At 46.3% G+C, this 19,752-nt stretch overlaps 1 protein-coding gene across 1 annotated transcript; it reads left to right on the top strand.

Annotated features, from left to right (window-relative positions):
- Positions 1-4,100: 4,100 nt before the first annotated feature.
- On the top strand, positions 4,101-12,664 carry LOC147271264 (uncharacterized). Its single transcript, XM_086205809.1, has 4 exons — positions 4,101-4,104; positions 11,223-11,419; positions 11,888-12,306; positions 12,475-12,664. The coding sequence occupies exons 1-4, from the start codon at positions 4,101-4,103 to the stop codon at positions 12,662-12,664; spliced, it is 810 nt and encodes a 269-aa protein (XP_086061935.1).
- Positions 12,665-19,752: the final 7,088 nt, after the last annotated feature.

The raw sequence follows: 19,752 nt of genomic DNA, 5'->3' as shown, positions 1-19,752 counted from the left end.
TCAAACAGACCCTCCTCTGATTGGTTGTCAGATGTGTTCTCATTGCACCACAGCCTCCAGGTTGAGGGTTCTGGTCCGAGTCAGACACATTGACTCTGATGCTGCTGAGCCTGAAGGGAGGATGAAGAAAGGAGTGTCTGAGAGAGCTTCACCAGACAAACTGTCCAGTTGAACAACAAACACTAGTCAGTAGGAATGTTGCTGCTGGGACCCTGATTCAAACCAGGGTTGCTGCAGACACAACACAGAGGACTGACCACTAGAGGATCAGGGCCTCCTGGAGGCTGAGGTTGGAGCTGCTCTGTCTTTGTCTCACTGAGAGATCAGAGACAATTGGAGTCCACAAAGAAATCATTGAGAAATCAAGGAGATCAAAGAAAGAATTCTAAGATCAAACACAGAACTCTGTTCAACTTCAGTTTTAGCTCAGACCCTCTTTAATATCTCTGTACTGCCACTTGTCGTCAGGAGACTCAGTATAAACCCCCACAGTCCTGCTGATGTCACTCAGCTGGACATCACCGTGTCTCCTGGTGACTCAGGACCAGTTGATGTCCATTAACCTGTCATGGAGGCAGAGAACAAAACTGAGGTCTTAATTAAAGCTGGAGGCAGTGTAGTTTGGGCCTGAGCCTCCTTCTGTCCACTGCAGAAAAGTAGCAGGAGTCGTCCTGAATCCAAGGATGTATTTTATGAGAGCGGTGGGACTTGTAGTTTAGGAGGTAGAAGCCTCAGTGTGACACCAAGTGAGAATCAGAGCTGAGCCTATAAGAGCCCCTCCCCCGCTGCTCTCTGTCAGAGTGGAGAGGAGAGAGGATTTTTGGAGAGTTTGTTGTTTGAAAAAGGCTCATCAATCCCCAGATTGTGGTCAAAAGTTGAATGTAACATATTTTAGTAGGCATTTTTGTCAGGAATGTAGTGAAGTTATTTGTGAAGTGGAGAGAGTTACAGTGTAGACGAGAGAAGCGTCAGTTTGAGGCTATGTGTGTCTGAGGAGACAGCCTCCTATTGGTTTACATTGTAGGGTGAAAAGTGGGTCCTGGACTTTGTCATGACTCAAACAATTTGTAGTTGGTTTCTGTTGGTTTGGTTTGCTTGACTGGTTGTTGTTTGTTGACCTTGCAAATCCATATTTTGGGTTCTGGCTTGTTCTGCTTTTCATTTTGTGTTTGTATTAAAGTTCTGTTGCTGAAAAAATAAATCCAGGGTTTAGTGACTAAAAAAAGGTCCAGAGGCCCACAACTAAATATTCAAACCAATATTTCCATGATAAGGAAGTCTAACAAGGTCACCAAGAGATGGAAACAACTTGGAGGATAGAAAACTGTTTTAGTTTATTTGACAGCTGATTGAAGACGTGGGTCAAAACTGACCGTTACCATGGAGATGGGAACAGAAAGCTGACACAAGAGGAAGGTTCCAGCTCTGAAAAAGGAGTTTGATCAAAATCTTGAACTGACAGTAGAAATATCCTTTTGTATGTTGACCTTTGTTGACAGAAGTCACTTTAGCTTGGCAGTGAAGAGAATGGCTGCTAGCTTGACAAAGAACTGCACAAACCAGGTTCAAGCTGGACTTTGGACCCTGGTATCTGCAACGACTCCATCAACTCCTAATCTAGCAGCTCTGCTGGGTCCAACTATTTTACAGAACATTTGACAGACCTGTGGAGCAGTGAGGACACACATGAGTGGACCTTTGCTATCTGGGTGTCCTCCAGATGTCCTCCTGACTGGTAGGCACCAGTGTGCACTGTTTGGCACTGAAGTCATGTGACTGAAGTCATCCAGTCATGTCAGTGATGTCACTTGGTAGGACTGTCACTGCCGTCTCATTCTAGAAAAGAATCCAGACTCCACCTGTGGCTCCATGATAACTGATGGACCTCTGGTTGGAGGCTGGACGATGATGTTTGGACTTGAAGGAAAACTCCTTGTCCAAATTCCATTGTGTTCAAATTTAAAGTCCCACAATAAGAAGTAGCTGAATCTGACAGGTGGAGGTTTGGAACTACAAGATGGTGATGTTTCCTTGACTTGATGCTCTGACTGTCAGGGTGGATGACAGCTTCTTCTGCTGCTGCATCTGAGTGGCTATGATTGGAGGTTTTACCTCCCAAGGTTGTCTGGTTCCAGGGGAAATTTTAGAATTCCAGTCCCCAACCTTGGCTGTTCTGAAACTCTTCTCCTGAATCACTCCTGAGCTGCAGCAAGAACAAATACCAGTGCCAACCAGATCAACTTAATGGCTGCTAACAGCCTCAGACACTTGATTTCCATCAATCTGGAGCCAAGAAGGCCCTCACCTGTGGTTCTCCTCCAGGAGGGTCCAGGTTCTGCCATTGGGGCTCCTGGTGCCACTGCCAGAGAGCCTCAGCTGCACACTGCAACATTTCAACAGGAGATTGACATTCCTTCAAATGTCCTGACATCTAATTCCAATGGTTCTGTTCCATATTTATATTTTAAAATCAATCACACAATGAAAGCTGCCTCAGCTGCTTTAAGAGAGAGAACAAGCTAAGAGATCTGAAACCAGTAAAATATGCTTTTCTGTGTGCAAACTAGTGAGGGGCATGGAAGGATATTTTACCACCAATACAGAACCCAGACTTTAGTCATGTGATGAGATGGCGACTCTGATTATGAAGTTAATGGACAAAATGTGACTTGAAAGAAAACACATTAAAAAATACTAACTAAACTAAATAAATAAATAAAGAAGCAGCACAAATAACGTTTTCTTCTGCACAAATTTACTGGTATTAGACTGCATTTTTGGTTAATGAGTAGATGAAAGAGTGTCACATATATATTATATACATGTGATACATGAACGTGGCTTTGGACAAAAGCTCAGTGAAACTGTAGGATTGTAGAATGATTTAAACGTTCCTAGTGGACTGTTTCAGGTTTCTAGAAGACGCTTCAGCTCTCATCCAAGAGGCGTCTTCAGTTTTCTTCACTGATGGGAGGATTTATGGCTCTAAGGGGGCGGGACCTTCTCCAGAGGTGATTGACACATGTGAGCTCTGGGTGTCAGAGTTGTTTTGGTCAGGTTGTGAAAGGGAAGTTGACTCAACTGGTATCTGTGTCAGTTAAAAGCCTCACAGTTCAGAGTCATTCCATAATCTAGGAGCAGAAACCAAAGTCTCCTACGACAAGGATAGGATTTGAACCCACGCATGCAGAGCACAATGGATCAGCAGTCCATCGCCTGAACCACTCGGCCACCTCATCTGCTAACAGCAACCCTGACCTTTCAAACAGCTGAACTCTTTGGAGCCCATTTGTCAGAAATGGACCCAGCAGGAGCCACTGAACACAACGCTGACATCATCAGGCTTCTTCCCAGCAGCTTGGTGCTCCAGATGGAAGAATCCAGACCATCGCTACATCATCAGAGTGAACACCAGCTGATGTTGACCAGTTTAACAAGCCTTTGACTGCTAAATGACATCCAAGCTCAGATTCTCTTGTCCTGGTAGAACAAGTCAATGTTGAAGAAGATGAGAGCACCAGACTTTTTCATCAAGGAAACAAGCCTCCTGTCACTGTCCTATGCAGTTTCTTTAAAAAAAAAGTGAGACAACCTCAAGATTTTCTGTTTCCTCTTGTAGGATTTTGCCACAGAGAATCAGAGACTATCAAAAGCTTGTTGGACTTTAACGTTGGAGGACTGAACAAGTCATGACATCATCAGTTTTACCTTCACAGGTGCTCCATTTACTTTACTTTCAATTTTACAGAGGTAGAACCTGAAATCAAAGCTGTCTGTCCAAAGAAGTGAAAGCTTCCCAGGTTGTGATGTTCTTGTCTACAGACTCTGTCTTGTATGGAGCTTCAGTCTTTAATGAAAAGACTCCTCCATTAATAACATCACTGTGCCTCTGCAGTGAATCAGTCACTCCATCCATTTTCTATACCACTGATTTGTTAAAGGTTATGGGGGGGGGGTGACATTTGGTGAGAGCAGGGTTCACCCTGAACAGGTCACCAGTCCTCAGGTCCACTGAACAGGTCCCCCATGTGGGATGATGGCGTTGAAGCAGAGGAGAAGTCCAGGAAGAATAGGCGGACATAGTAGTTCCTGCTCTCCAGATGGGTGAGGGCTGTGTGGACCACTGGTGAAATGGCGTCATCAGTGGAGCGGTGTTGCCTGTAGGCGTACTGGTGGGGGTCCACAGAGACATTGATGGAGGTCTCTATGTGGGCCTTGACCAGCCTCTCAAAGTACTTCATGACTACTGGGGTGAGTGCAATGGGTCGGTAGTCATTTAGGCCTGTCACTGTGGAGCACTTGGGGACAGGGACAATAGTGGCAGTCTTTAGGCAGGTGGGGACAGATGACAGCGCCAGTAAGGTGTTGAAGATGTCCGCCAGCACCTCGGACAGCTGTTGTGCTCAGTGGTTGTGTGTGTGTGTGTGGGAGGGGGGTGGTGGTGTGTGCATGTATGTGGTCATGTGGGTTGGGAAGGCCGGGTTCTTAACATGTATTTATTGTATTGTTTTATATTTTATTAAACGTTGCCTGTTTTCTCTCAGTTCTGTGAAGCACTTTGTGTTGCAGTCTCTGGATGAAAAGTGCTGAACAAATATAAATAAACTAAACTAAAGCAGACGGACGACTCGAGAATGAGAGAGGAAAGAGTAAACAAAGCAGACTCTTTTGAGGTTTTCTCCTTGGTCCCTTCATTTTTTGAGAAGACACTGGACTCAACTGCTGTCCATGATTCTGGATTGTGTTGATTGCGTTGTGAACGAGGATTTGGCCAGGTTTTGTAGGCGGGATCACTGGTGTGCGAACACACCTGACGCTGTGGAGAAAAGATGGCGAGCCACCCACAGGAGAGAGAGAGTCGGAGTGGAAAATGGCGCTGCAAACCTCACCCACCCAGGTGACACTGACCCTGACGGTGGGATTGTGGTAGGACAGAACTGACAGGTTTCACAGAGACACCTTGAATTTCTTTTGGACTGATAACGGACTGAACGAAAAGACTGCTGATGAACGGGAGAGACTCTGATTATTGATTTGTGAGATTGAGTTGTAAATTGAAATACTTTGGCCCTGAGTTTTATTTTTATAACTTTGTTTTGTTCACGTTTCCTGATTGTGTGCCAAATCGGTGTTCCATGAGTGGGCTGTTGAAAGGGAGTTCAAGCTTGGATAGAGCCGGTGAAACAAACACACAGGAAGAGGGAACGTAGAACTAAAACTCATAAATAGGCTGAACCAAGATCAAATGAGAACCTAGACTGAGGAAACTCAAATAGACACCGTGAAGTAAACAAACAATCATAGAAATCCAGCCACCAAATTAAACCTCAACTCAAATAAGTCGGGTTAACTTCAAATAAGACTCAATAGAGGTCAATAACCTGATTCTCCTGAGGTTTGGTTTCTGTCTGTTGGTTGGAGGGAGACTCCTTTATTGAATGTGTGTGGATGTAAAGGGTTTGGAACCAATAGTTTTTGTTTTTCTGACATTTTCTGTCTATAAAGAAGTCGGCAGTTTTATTCACTGACTAGTCTGTGGTCTGTTATTCTTGCATTAGAATCAACCACTCACATGAGCCTAAAATCTCTGGTCCTCCACCTGAAGTGAGACACATGGGAACTTTGACCCTCATCAACCATGCAGGGAGGAGTTCTCAGAGTTTGATTGTGCTGATGAATCATCAGAACTCTCCATCACGCCGTGACGAGGACATCTCAGTGTCAAATCTGTCATTTCCTGCTGCCAGTAGGTGGCGCTGTGGTCACTACTGACCTGTAGATGTGTTCAGACTGGGATGTTGATCAAACCTGGAAGTTTCAAACAGATCTGACAGGTGGAGAGGATTCAGAAGAGTTGAAGCTTCATTTTAGTTGGAGCCTGAAAATGAGGTGAGACTGAGGGCTCCCAGGAGTTGCAGGTAGGTGCTGCCCCCTAGTGACCCAATGGAGAACGACATGTAACGACGTGAACGTTCTCCATTTTTCCAGTTCTTGACTTCATTCATCCTCAAACTTCTTCAAGCTGGAAGAGAGTGAGATCATTTAAAGTAGAGAGTCAATAATCAGCATCTCATCACTCATTTGTTCTCTGGTGGTGACCTCACGACTCAGCAGTGTGACATCACACATTTCGCTGATGTCATCCTCAAGTGTGTCACTCAGTTCATGCAGCCTTCATTGTTTTATTTTATTATTTCCTTTCACTTTGATCTTCACAAAGACAAAGTGCGTCTGATGGAGGCACCACTGATAGAGTGGAATGTTTCCATGTTGCCATGACAACGTGAGGCCCCTCACCTCCTCTGTTCCTTCTGCCGGTCGGCGTCAGAAGAGCAAGATGGCTGCTTCTCCATCTGGGTGGATGAGCAGCTCCTCCCATCTCAGGCAGACGCTCCCTGGCTGCATGTCAGCAGCTCCTCAAAGCTCCTTCTGGTTTCTTTGCTCTCCTGATGCTGCGCTGGTGGATTTGTCCACCTCTCATTCTCCAGGGTTCTCAGCCTCATGTTCTCCCCCTCCTGTTCCAGCTCCTCCAAGTTTCCAGTGGAAGTTTGGCTTTTGTTTGCTACTTTGTCTTTTCTCCTCTGTTGGTGCTTTGAGTTCCTTTGTTGTTCTTTGTCTTTTCATCATTCAAGCCTCCTTTTGTTGAACGCTCCTCTCCCCCGTCTGTATTTGGGTCCTGTTCTCCTCCACTTTGGCCAAGAAGGCGGCCCAACAAGAGTCACCAGTGATGTCACAGCTCCTGGATGCCCCGCCCCTTCATCTGGTGCAGGTCGTGTGATGTCACTGAATCCCACTCAGACCAAACCAGTCAGAGATCAGTGTGTTTGTGTCAGTGATGTCATCGCTGCTGACATCACAGCCCTCCATCCACACACGCCAGACTGAGGTGGAGGAGGTGATGTTGGGGTTTTCAAGGTCTTCGTCATGAGTGGGAGGGGCTGAGCTGGTGAATGATCAGCTGACCAGGTCTGGGCTCAGTTCAGATGTTGAGCCACTGCTGACTGCCGTTTGCCTGAGGAAGACCCAACGTTCCCCTCAAGAAATGGAGGGCAGTTTTTAGTGCAGCGTTCATTCTGGTTGGAGTTTTCCTTTCCTTTGCCCTGCACCTCTCTGGTGGGGAGGTGCTCCCTGTTGACGAGGACTCAGTGGAGAAGACTGGACCAGGACCTTCACTGGTTCAAGGAGCACCGAGGCAAAGGGAGGCCCAGACCAGCAGCCAGGGTGACCAGTTTGAAAACCTGCTCCTCTTCCATGCTGACTTGTTGGTGTCTCCTCTTTTATTCCTGAGTGATTTTAATCTCAGCTCTCTGAACCTGAATGGAGCAGAACCAGGAAATCATTGCAGGAAATCATGGAGGAGAAATGAATGAATGAGACTTCCAGTCAAACTGAGACAAACGTCCAGGTTTGGTTATCAAAGATATCTGACATTCATCAGTAGACTGACAAAGATGCTCATTATTATTGCAGCAGATTAAACTAGAGAATAAAGAGGGTCTCACTTTGGAAAAAAATATTGCAGTATATTTTTGTTTTATCAGAGAGGCTTTAATGTCTGTCTTTGATGTCTAAACTCTGACTCTGATGTCATTGGTGGTGACTGAATTCTACCCCCTGACAGACTGAAGGCTCATATTGGTGATGCAGGTAGGTGCTGCCCCCTAGTGACCCAATGGAGAACGACATGTAATGACATGAACGTTCTCCATTTTTCCACTTGTGAGATAAAAATACCTCACAGCAAGAAGGTTCAGGGTTCCAGTCCCGGCTGGAGCATAGGATCTTTCTGTGTGAGTCTCCATGTTCTCTCTGTTCCTGTGTGGGTTCTCTCTGGTACTCCAGCTTCCTCCCACAATCCAAAGACATCAAGAGAGGACGAGGCTGATTGATACTCTAAATTGACTGTAGGTGTGACTGTGAGAGTGAATGGTTGTCTGTCTCTATGTGTTGGTCCTGTGATGGACTGGTGACCTGTCCAGGGTGAACCCTGCCTCTCACCTGTAGACGCTGGGATAGGCTCCACCCCCCATGACCCTTAACAGGAATAAGAGGAAGACAATGGATGGATGGATATTGGAAACTACTGCAATACAGTATATAAATATTCTAGTTCCATACATGGGAACCTGGTTCTTCTGCTCTTTAACATCCTCCAATAGGAATGGACCGTCTATGACAAAGTATCAATAAATCTATCAAGGAGGAAGAAGAATTCTGATCAAAGAACTGAAGTCAATCTGGAGATCAGTTGATCTCTGGAAGGAGGAGGAGGAGGCATCCTGTGCTTTTATCTCTCTGTTCATGTTTCCTGCTGTGTGTGTGTGTGTGTGTGTGTGTGTGTGTGTGTGTGTGTGTGTGTGTGCGTGTGTGTGTGTGTGTGTGTGTGTGTGTGTGTGTGTGTGTCCCAGCTGCAGCAGTCAGTTCAGGTTCCTTCAGTGTGACTGAGGGAGGTTTCTGTCCGATGGTTTCTCCCAGTGTGAACACAGCCTGACTGCTGATGCTGTGCCGACTCTGACAGTGGTTCAGTTTTTCTCAGTGGCTTTGTTGCTGCTCTCAGATCAGAATGAAAGTTCTCTCAACTCTGAGTTCAGCCTCCACAACATGGAGTCACTTGTTTCTCCTTCCTTTGATCAAATAGCGAACGCTTTTGGACGAGGAGGGAGGAAACTACGGCGTTTCACTGCTTTACATTTAGAATCTCACGCCAAGCCGGAGAAGCAGGTCCTGAATCAGTCACGTGGTCACTGCCGGCAGGCGAGGCTTCGGACGTCACCACATACGTCATCAATACGCGCTTCACAAAACGAGAAGAAGACGCGGGAAGCTTTGAACACAACAAGGAAAGAAGGAGAAGTCCGTGAAGCCCCGGCCTCGGTCTTTGTCTCCTGAAGGCTGAGTGGCGCCGGTAGAACCTCAACATGTGCGCCGTGCAGCTGCTGCGGGTGTCGGTCCAGGAGCGGATCCTCGCCGCCGCTGAAGACTTCCTGCTGCAGCTGGGAGAAGGAGACTCAGCGGCTGGAGTCCCGGTGCTGAGAGCGCTGCTCACCGAGCGGCTGGCGGCGGCCGCGGAGCAGATCGTGGCTCTGCTGGAGGAAACCGTGGCGGAGTACGAGCGGGAGAACCGCCGGCAGAGGCTGCTGCTCGATGCCGTGCTGAAGCCCCGAGTCAGGCTGGACAGAGCAGGTGAGTTCCCGCAGGGACCTGCTGGGCCCCGAATTCAGTCGAGGAAGTGGAGCTGCAGGGGCCCTCAGAGAGCATTTTAGGGGATTTTAGGTGTAAAAAGCCATTTCCGGGTTGTGTGTGAACGTCTGAAAGGTAAAATGTAAAAATTCAAAGGTCAAAATCAAAGGGTAAACTAGTTTTTCTGTGGATTGTTGTCCAGCCTTCTTTTGTAGTTTTTACCCTGTCCTGTTCAGCAGCAGCATCCATGTTCCTGGTGCTTTGTTGTACTGAAGCAGTTCTACTCTGCTAAGGAGGAACCTGATAAACTCCTCCTATCACCATCTGTGTTGAACTTTATTAGGAATGGTGTTGGTTCATTGATGAAGCTACCGGACTGAGGCTCAGGAGAGGACAGGAAGAGAGAGCAGGGACAGGACAGGGAGGACAAGGGGGGGGCAACAATAGGAGAAAAACAAACAAACAAAAACAGTAACAACAATAACAACAGAGATTTATCGAGAGTTCGATCTGAAATTCTACTGGTCACCAAGTGACGAAATATAAAAATAGACCAGAGAGAGAGAGAGAGAGTAGAGCCAGCAGGTATTTCTTCTCAGAGTATTACAGTTCTACAACACAGAACAACAGAAGTTATCAGTCGAGAAAAACTCTCACTGACCTGTCTTTGTAGCCAGAGAGGCGTGTATTTTGAGACCAGATGTGTGTGTGTGTGTGTGTGTGTGTGTGTGTGTGTGTGTGTGTGTGTGTGTGCTACAGTTTGTCTTGAATGCGGTGGGTAGCTGACTGTAGCTGATGTGGGGGACCAGAACATCACACCCCCAGTCCAGGATAGCAGGCAGGTCAGGACCAAACCACCAGGGCACCCAGAAACCCCCTGAACACAGGGAGCCCCAGGAACCCCCCCCCCCCCCCCCAGGCCACAGGCCAACCCATGCCCACGCTGGTGCAGTTAGCAAAAGGGGCAGCAATGGACCCACTCCCCGCCCCAGCTGCCCCCCCATCCCAACATGGGTGCAGGGTGTGTGTTGTGCGTGGGAGTGTAGATGTGATGGTGTGGATGACTAGAATGTAGTTAAAATTCAGGGAGGCACCCGGGGCGTGGGAGCGCTGCCGGTTGCTTGTTTGTGCCATTTATTCTTTTTTATATATAAATATTAATATTAATATTGGCCCAGACGTTATGTGTGCCAGAGAGCTAAGTATTTCCTGTGTAGGTGTTTTTTGTGTTGTTATTTTTTGATGGCGCCATGAGGATCATGAAGTGAAAGAAACAAAGACCTGACGCATCAGTGGATCTCAGGAATCGTCACTCCAGGGCTGGAACCTGAGGTGTGAGTCACTGTCAATGGTCAATGTTAAGAACACTCCCATTGACAGGCATCAGAAGCATGTTACCATTGAACTGAACCAAGACAAGACCAAGCTAAGGGGACATTCACACTGTGTTGCGAACTCCTGCTAACTGAGTCGTGTGTGACAGGCTGGCCCAGCATGCTGTGCATGTTGGTGTCCTTGTGTCGTTCTTCTGTAGGCTGCTACGGTGCTACCTTGTTAAAAGATGATCCTGTAGACTGGAAATTATATCAGCCCATTAAAAACAACCTTTTTTTCTCCACTGCCCGGTTGGCCTGGGCTGGACCGGCCATTAGGGAATCATTCCACTTCTCCCAGTGGCCAGCACCTCCCTGGCTGTGAGTGTAGGTGGGCTGACATGTTTAGCATCGGTACAGGTTCCCTCTGGTTCTAGGGACTGAACTCTCATTCTCCTACAGGGTCTCATTCTAGAAATGAACATTCTGACTAGCAGATGTGATCATGAATGGACAAAACCATTCAGCAGAGGGGACCTATGACCTTTGACCTGGGTGACACAACGTTGATCCAAGCATCTGAAGCCAGCGTTTCTGTTCCCAGTTTGCTGACTGGTCATCAGTAGCAGGACGTCTCTTTTCATTGAGTTGATTTCTGTTTCTGTCTGTTGCTCCGCTGTTTCAGAGTCAAATGAAGAGATTTCTGATGTTGCTGTTTGTGTCCTGCAGATGTGGAGCAGCTGCTGGTGATTAAAGAAGAGGTTCCCCCTGAGCTGCAGGACCCAGAGCCCCCCCACATTAAAGAGGAGTGGGAGGAGCTCAGGATCAGTGAGGAGGGAGGGCAGCTTCAAGGGCAGCAGGAGGCTGATATCACCACGTTCCCCTTCACTCTGGTCCCTGTGAAGAGTGAAGGGAACGAAGAGAAACCTCAGTTCCCACAGCTTCATCAGAGTCTAACTGAGGAGAACTTGAAAGAAGAGTCTCTGAGCAGCAGCCCAGTTCATCCTCTGAAAACAGAAGCTGATGGAGAAGAGAGTGGAGGACCAGAACCAGAATCAGCCAGCAAGGTAGATCCAGATCCACTTGTACAACCCCAGACTGAAGACCAGATGTCAGACTCTTCTGAAGCTGAGACTGAAGTCAGTGAGGATGATTGGGTCAGACCTGATAACACGGCCACCTCTGAGCACAAGGAACCCTTTGGCTCAAGGAGGAATTTGCTTCAGAAACTGAGCCCAGGACAGGAAGTGAGTCATTGCAGCTCAAAAGAGCAAAAAGTAAAGACTGGAAGAGAATCAGAGATCATCAGGAACGTGAACTTTGGTCCTTCTGAATGTCAGACAGAAGTCAGTGAGGATGGGCGTCCCTTTAGGTGCTCAACATGCAGTAAAGGTTTTGATTCCAGAAGGAGTTTGGTCATACACATAAGAACACATACTGGGGAGAAACTGTTCCCCTGCTCAGTTTGTGGCAAAAGGTTTTCAGAAAAGGTATGTCTGAAAAGACACATGAGAACACACACTGGAGAGAAACTGTTTCCCTGCTCAGTTTGTGGCAAAAGGTTTTCAGAAAAGGGATATTTGAAATCACACATGAGAACGCACACTGGGGAGAAACCATTCCCCTGCTCAATTTGTGGCACAAGATTTTCAGTGAAATCAAATCTAGGATCACACATGAGAAGACATACCGGGGAGAAACCATTCCCTTGCTCAGTTTGTGGCAGAAGTTTTTCAGTAAAGGGAAGTCTGAAAAATCACATGAGAACACACACTGGGGACAAACCGTTTCCCTGCACAGTTTGTGGGAAAAGGTTTTCAGAGAAGGGGTGTCTGAAAAAACACATGAGAACGCACACTGGGGAGAAACCATTCCCCTGCTCATTTTGTGGCACAAGATTCTCATATAAGGCAAATCGAGAATCACACATGAGAAGACACACTGGGGAGAAACCATTCCCTTGCTCAGTTTGTGGCAAAAGGTTTTCAGAAAAGGGATGTCTGAAAAAACACATGAGAACGCACACTGGGGAGAAACCATTCCCCTGCTCAGTTTGTGGCAAAAGATTTTCAGAAAAGGGATGTCTGACAAAACACATGAGAACACACACTGGGGAGAAACCATTCCCTTCTCAGTTTGTGGCACAAGATTGTCAAATAAGGCAAATCTAGAATCACACATGAGAGCACACACTGGGGAGAAACCATTCCCCTGCTCAGTTTGTTGCAAAAAATTCTCAGTTAAGGGAAGTCTTGAAAGACACATGAGAACCCATACTGGGGAGAAAACACTTTGCCATGCTGTGGCTTTGAAGCATGACAAGAGAGCGAGGTGCAGGTACGGCTGAATGAACAGCCCCCGACCCTCCAGATACCTGCTGCAACACAGCTGCTTTCTCCAGGATTTTAGAGAGGAGGGGAGGTTAGCTATCAGTCCATAGTTGGCTAGAACCTCAGGGTCTAGAGGAGGCTTCTGAAGCTGTGGTTTAATGACAGCTACCTTCAAGGACTGTGGTTCATGTCCTGTTACTACAGACAGAGGAATCAGATTGAATAAAGAGGTGCTCACTGAGGGAAGACTTCCTGAAGCAGCCTAGTAGGAAACAATCTAAGAGACAGGATGAAGGTTTTGATGAGGTCATCATTGAATGAAGTTCTGAACTGTTAATTTGATAAAACTGGTCTAAAGAAATATCTGGTTTAGCAGCAGTTTCTGTGTTTACTGAAGCGGCTCTGGCTCGACTGAGGACCTTCTTATGTATTTTAAGACGATTCTGTCTCTTGTTTAGTTGCCAAGTGTTGAATTCTACCACAGAGCTGTTCTCTGTTGTTTAATGATCTTCTTTTTAAAGGACCGATGGAGTCGGTAGTGTGGTGGTGTTTATTGTACTGCTGTGTTGTGATGTCAAAGTCTACGTCAAGCATTGTGACAGCCGCCAATCACAAGCCACAAGTCTCCAGTCACGAGCTGCTAGTCTCAAGCCTCCAGGTTTCCCTGGTCTCTCGCCTCCAGTCTCCAGTCTCAAGTCTCCAGTCTCTCCAGTCTCCAGTCTCTTTAACAAACCTCTTTTGTGCACCCTCCTTACCCTCCTCTTCATTTGGGTCTACTTCCCTTCACCCTGAACTCCTGCCAAACAAAGGAAATGCGTCACCAAACAAAGGAAAAAGCAAGCTTCTGCAGCAGTGAGCCTGCAGTTTTATCCACCATGAGATCAACCTCCAAATGACTCAACTCAGAAACAGGCATCTCTGTTGTTGTCATCCATCCAGTTACTTAACAGTGAACTTAAAGTTAACAGAAGAATAGAAAGTTTATTAAAAGACAAGTTTATGAGGACAGTTAATAAAAAGGTTTAAAGAGTATTTTTCTTAACTCGCTGTACAGTTTTAAAGTTGTCAGTGCTTTTGTTTCCATGTAGAGGCTCTGCTTGTATCCCCACCCCTGTGTTTGACTATTTGGAGTGGATGTTATCAACCTTCATCAACCCTAACTGACCAATTAACAGCCTGGTGTCAAAGTTCCGCCGGGTCTCATTTGATGGCCAAGGGTCCGACCTCATTTTGTAAAGTAGACGCCTGTCTCAAATAAACGCCAGGTTCGTTTAAACGCCTGGGGGCCGTTATTTGAGATTAATGTTATCTTAACTTGGTTTCATGTAAGATGTTGCAATTTATTTTAACTGACCAGTAATTTATGTCTCATGATGTCAGTGCACCGCAGACAGCAAATCTTCAAGCTCACGGTTCCATGCAAAAAAAAAGATCTACAAGGTGGTAACGCGTCATTGTGAATGTGTAGATCTGCTATTTTGGCCTCATGAGACTGTCGTGGAAGTGGAAGGATACGGGCCTCAAGTTGTCACGCCCCTTTTCTTCCTAATAATGTGTTCTTGTGTAAAGTGTTCTCTGGACAATCTTGATATTTGCACTACTGTTCTTTAAAGTACTACAGTATATTGTTATACCTTGTATACCTATTGCTAAAAAAATAATAATAGTGGCCCAGTGCTGGCCAGCGCCAAAATAAAAGCCTGTTACCAATCGACGCCTGGTCTCTTTTAAACGCCCGGGGTCCACATCGATTTTGCTACTAATTGGTCATTTATGGTGCACATGCATACACACACACACACACACACACACACACACACTTGGATATATATGCCTTTTACTGCAGGAACCAACCAGAACCATCCAGAACCTGAACCTCTATATCTGATCCTGGGTCTGTTTGTTTCCATAGGCTAGCACACGGCACAGGGTGGCCTGGTTTTAGAAAGTTTCTTGAAATCCTTATTATCAATAAAATATTCAATATTTTGCATAATAAATGCATGCATGGCCTAATATTTTGCCATTTTAACGTGCTTTAAGTTGACGGTGCCCACCTGTGGTGTCAATGTTTCTATGTTTGTCTGTTCTGGTCTGAATGAAAGAGGAGGTTTTCTTGGTCATGTGACGTGGATGAGAGTTCAACTAGAATTTCCTGATTCAACAGGATTTTAGTGTGTTGGGATTTTGTCAAAGACACCAACCAAACCTCTGAGTGGTGCAGATGTCTGCTGCCTCCTCAGAGCAGACTGGAGCTCAGCCTCACTCACCTGTGGGAGCCCCAGCAGAGCCACGGTGTGATGGAGCTTCAGTTTAGGCTCCAAGGTCCTGGATTGAAGTGGTGTTTTGTGTGTTTCTAGGCCTCCTGGCACCGATGAATGAATGAACCATTGTTCCAGAGGGAGCTGGTGTCAGGTCAGTCCCTGTTTCTACAAGACCTCCTGCTGCAGAGCCACACTGGGAAACATCCATCCATCCATTTTCTTCCACTTATCCTGTTTAGGATTGTGTGTGTGTGTGTGTGTGTGTGTGTGTGTGTGTGTGTGTGTGTGTGTGTGTGTGTGTGGATGTGTGTGTGTGTGTGTGTGTGTGTGTGTGTGTGTCAAGTCAAGTCAAGTCACTACAAAAGTTCTCTCATGACTCTTTACTCGTAGAGCAGGTCCAGCACCAAACTGCTTCAATGAATCTACACCAACAATTCTCCACCAGCAAACACATCCTGCAACAGTGGCGATGAAAACCTTCCTTTTAACAGGCAGGAATGTGGAGCAGATCCAGGATCAGTGGGGACGGCCTTCTGCTTTGACCGATTGGGGGGAAAGAGAGCAGGAGAGCAGGGCAGAGACAAAGACAGATAATGCTCTCCTAAAACAAGGACTGTTCAGTCAATGGTAGAGCAGAGTGGTGCAGAGGAAGCGTGCTGGGCCCAGAACCCAGAGGTCGATGGATCAAAACCATCCTATGCTAAAAGAAGAAAAATAAAATGAACCTGCATCTTTAGAAATGTGTGTCTGTTAAAAAGAGGTTCATGAGGATTTTGTCTTCCTCCACAATCACCAACCATTGTGAGAGTTAACAACAGTCCACTTTCTGACTGAAGCAAAAGTAGACTTCAAAAGGTTTTTCTGATTCAACATAGCAGCTAAATTTCCATTTCCATTTCCTGAACAGGACAGGTTAAAAAGAAGGGAATGTCATGACTTCCTCTGTATGTTAGAATATGAACGACTAAAAATGTTCATGCCCAGTTTAAAGTTAGAATTAAACTGAAAATACAAAAATCTCCCCTCTTCAATCCTGTCACTCAGTGTTGTAAACTGTTTCAAACAAATTCTACTGTTCAACAGTTCAAGTGTTTCTAATGAAGCTGAATGTTCTCCTCTGCTTTCCTCAATTGGGTTTCTTTCATGTCCTCCTGAGATCAAAGACAGAATTCTAGGTACAAATAAATACACTATCAAAGCCCCCTGATGACATCATCATCATCAATTCTGACTTTGATCTGGAGGCTCTTTCTTTAATCTTGGCTTTGATCTGGCTAATGTTTCCTGACAGGTTGCTGTTTCCACTCCAGAGCAACCAGTAGTTGATCCTATCAGACCAGTCTGATGAACAAAGCTTTTCACTGTCAGTGGAATCACTGGGAAAAGAAACTCCTCCTGTCAGATGAAGGCTTCACTGTGTTGAGGAGGGTTTGTTCAGATGATTCTAGAAGAATAAATCAAAACCTCATCATTGAACATGAACATTAATCACTGATGACTGTTTTAACTGAACCTACTGGATACTGTGGTGCCTGGTGAGGAGACAACTTGGGTACAAAGTTGCAGAAGAGGGTTTTTGGAGAGGAGCTTTAGATGAGATGGTTTCCAAATAAAATCGGTTTTCACAAGGGAAAGTCTGCATGGAAACACACACACACACACACACACACACACACACACACACACACACACACACACACACACACACACACACACACACACAGTCCTACTGACTAACCCATGTTTTTCTTCACTTAAGCCACCACTGGAGTATTTAAGAGATTGCATGAGACACCATCAACTTACATTAAAAACCCATGACTGCCTTTAATTCCCTCCTGGCTGCAGGAAATTAGACAGACCAGCCCATAGCGGGCCTGCACGGTGGTGCAGTGGTTAGCACTGTGCCCTCACAGCAAGAAGGTTCCGGGTTTGAGTCCCAGCTCGGGCGCAGAATCTTTCTGTGTGAGTCTGCATGTTCTCCCCATCCCTGCGTGGGTTCTCTCCGGGTACTCCAGCTTCCTCCCACTGTCCAAAGACATGCAATTTGGGGACGAGGCTGATTGGATTCTCTAAATTGACCGTAGGTGTGAGTGTGAATGGTTGTTAGTCTCTGTGTGTTGGCCCTGTGATGGACTGGCGACCTGTCCAGGGTGAACCCCGCCTATCGCCCGTAGATGCTGGGATAGGCACCAGCCCCCCCGCGACCCTTACTAGTAAGGAATAAGCAGAAGATGACGATGGATGGCCCATTGAGTGGAGGTGAGACCACAACCATGCTCTACAATCAATATTTACATCAAACCAGCACCATCTCAACAACTTAACCTGACTAAATATATACATGATTCCAGACTACTTCACCAACTCAGTAATACATCCACATGCATAATCAGAGGAGCTGCTGGGTGATGAATGCTGATGTTTGTCCACTGGTGTGATGAAGTGTCCCCTGTTACTGAGATGAGGATGAACACCTGCTCAGGTCAAAGCTGCAATGAAGTCAAGTCATCACCCTGTAAAGCACCAAATAACAACAAAAGTTACACTTTACAAGTAGAACAGGTCCAGTTCAACACTCCTTAAATGAATTTACACCCAACAATTCTTCATGAGCAAGCACATCCTAGCTTAGGCCCAACTTTTCTTGGCGCTCTCCCAGATGCTTGGGAGCTGCTGGGGGAGCGCTAGTTGGGCCTAAGCTAGGAGCTAAGCTAAGGTGGTCTGCACCAGCTAGTGAGGGCTGGCTAGCTCTCGCAGCTTTTGGTGCAGAGCCGCTGCAGGTCCAATTCAACATCGCAAAGACTCACCAAAAAACTACATTTAACACACTTATCAGTATCACTAAAGGAGGCAGAGGAGGAACAAAACATGTGGCACCCTGAGCAGGAGAGAGGAGAACAAGAGGGAGAAGCCATCGTTAGCTTAGCGTGTTTACAAGGCAGAAAGACTGTTGCTACCAGAATGATGGTCTTTTAAACTTCAGCCAAATAAAGCAATTAGGTATTAATTTTTGGTGGGTAAGTAGTCAATGAAATAAGGAATTAGCAGGGAGGATCACACTTTAGCGAGCACAATGAAGCAAGGCTCTACATTCAGCAACACAGAAAAAGGAGTTGAGGTCACAGGCTTCCTGCAACCAAGGTCAAAAATCCAGGACAGACGAATGGGAGGACGACAAAGACAAAGACACAAGAAACAGAGATAATAACCATCAACTCCATAACAACCATAACAAATATAAACATACAGAACATATATAACAAATATAACAAGAAAAGCATTAAAAAATATGTCACCTCTGGTCAGATACCCTGATTTGCATTTGTGTCTCTCAGCATTTTCATTTTCATGTTAAAGCCTCCAGAATGAGGGGAGGGGTCAGGGGCAGTTTTCTGTGTTGTCTGCAAACTGAATTACAGGAAACCTGAACTTCCACTGTCAATGTATCCAATTGATTAATGATTGTAGTTATTGCCCACACACACACACACACACACACACACACACACACACACACACACACACACACACACACACACACACACACACACACACACATTTTGTGAAACAACTCAGGAGTCATCAGGTGTTTTACTCAGAGGGATTCATTCATGATAAATGAGCATGGAGGAGACCCAGTAATCATCAACACAAGCGTCACATGAGCAGGTCACCACCCACTTTTATTGATTGGTTCTTGTAAGAATCACTCCTAACGCCATCAGGAGGTCATTTTTGTCCTGCCCTGTCTCAACTGTTGGAGCACAACTACAGCCTGAACTCTGCCACTACCTTATCCCTCCCTAACAACCTCATACAGACCCACTATCTGGACTAGCCTGACCCCCCTGACCCTCATCAGTCACTCCTAGTGCCTCCCACTGGAGGGAATAGGAGCATCTGTGAGCTCTGACTGTTGGGATGCACATCCATGTGATGAAAGAGCTGTTTTAAACAGGGAATCATTTGACCTCTTGACCTGTGTGGGAAGGTACAGAGGGACGATTCCATCATGAACAATAATATTACTAAACAAATGGGTCTTTAGCTTCTTTCTGAAGGCGTCCTCAGCGTCCTCGTGTCCAGTGGGAGAGCGTTCCAGAGTCTAGGAGCTGCAACCTGGAAGGTTCCCTCTCCTTCAGTGAGGCTGAATCCCTGTGGTCAGGGAGGATAAGGGACCCCACAGGTGTCACTAAAGTGCTTTAGACTGCAAAGCACTCAGCTAATCAAGCTGGGATCAACTGCTGTGGTGATCAAGGTATCATCATATATAACAAACAAAGAAAACAAAGTTGAGGAAAAGCACACAAAGAAAAAACGATGAACATAAACAGAGCATCTTCTACACCAGATGTCACACAGCTCAGTAGACCTCTGGTTTGACCCGTAGCAGGTCCAGTCTCCAGGGTGCCCCCATCATTGGGGGTCCCAATGATGGGGGCACAATCCCATCGCTCCCCTGCAGAAGAACATATGAGAGCATCTGCTTGCTCTTCTCTGGCTGGACGTAGAGGAGAGTCTGTTTGCTCTTCTCTGGCAGGACGTAGGGGAGAGTCTGTTTGCTCTTCTCTGGCTGGACGTAGGGGAGAGTCTGTTTGCTCTTCTCTGGCTGGACGTAGGGGAGAGTCTGCTTGCTCTTCTCTGGCTGGACGTAGGGGAGAG

Source organism: Aulostomus chinensis, chromosome 1 (assembly GCF_037954235.1).
Source record: "Aulostomus chinensis isolate RoL2024-O1b breed Wild chromosome 1, RoL_Achi_v1.0, whole genome shotgun sequence".
In the NCBI taxonomy this organism is placed as follows: Eukaryota; Metazoa; Chordata; class Actinopteri; order Syngnathiformes; family Aulostomidae; genus Aulostomus; species Aulostomus chinensis.
Note: the sequence above shows the minus strand (reverse complement) of the source record. Positions and strands in the feature narration are given on the sequence as shown.

Excerpts from the sequence above, each read along its gene's own strand:
- LOC147271264 (XM_086205809.1), top strand. Across the intron at positions 11,420-11,887 it reads GTGAAGGGAACGAAGAGAAA|TTTGATTCCAGAAGGAGTTT; the intron begins CCTCAGTTCCCA and ends TGCAGTAAAGGT. Across the intron at positions 12,307-12,474 it reads TGCACAGTTTGTGGGAAAAG|GTTTTCAGAAAAGGGATGTC; the intron begins GTTTTCAGAGAA and ends TTGTGGCAAAAG.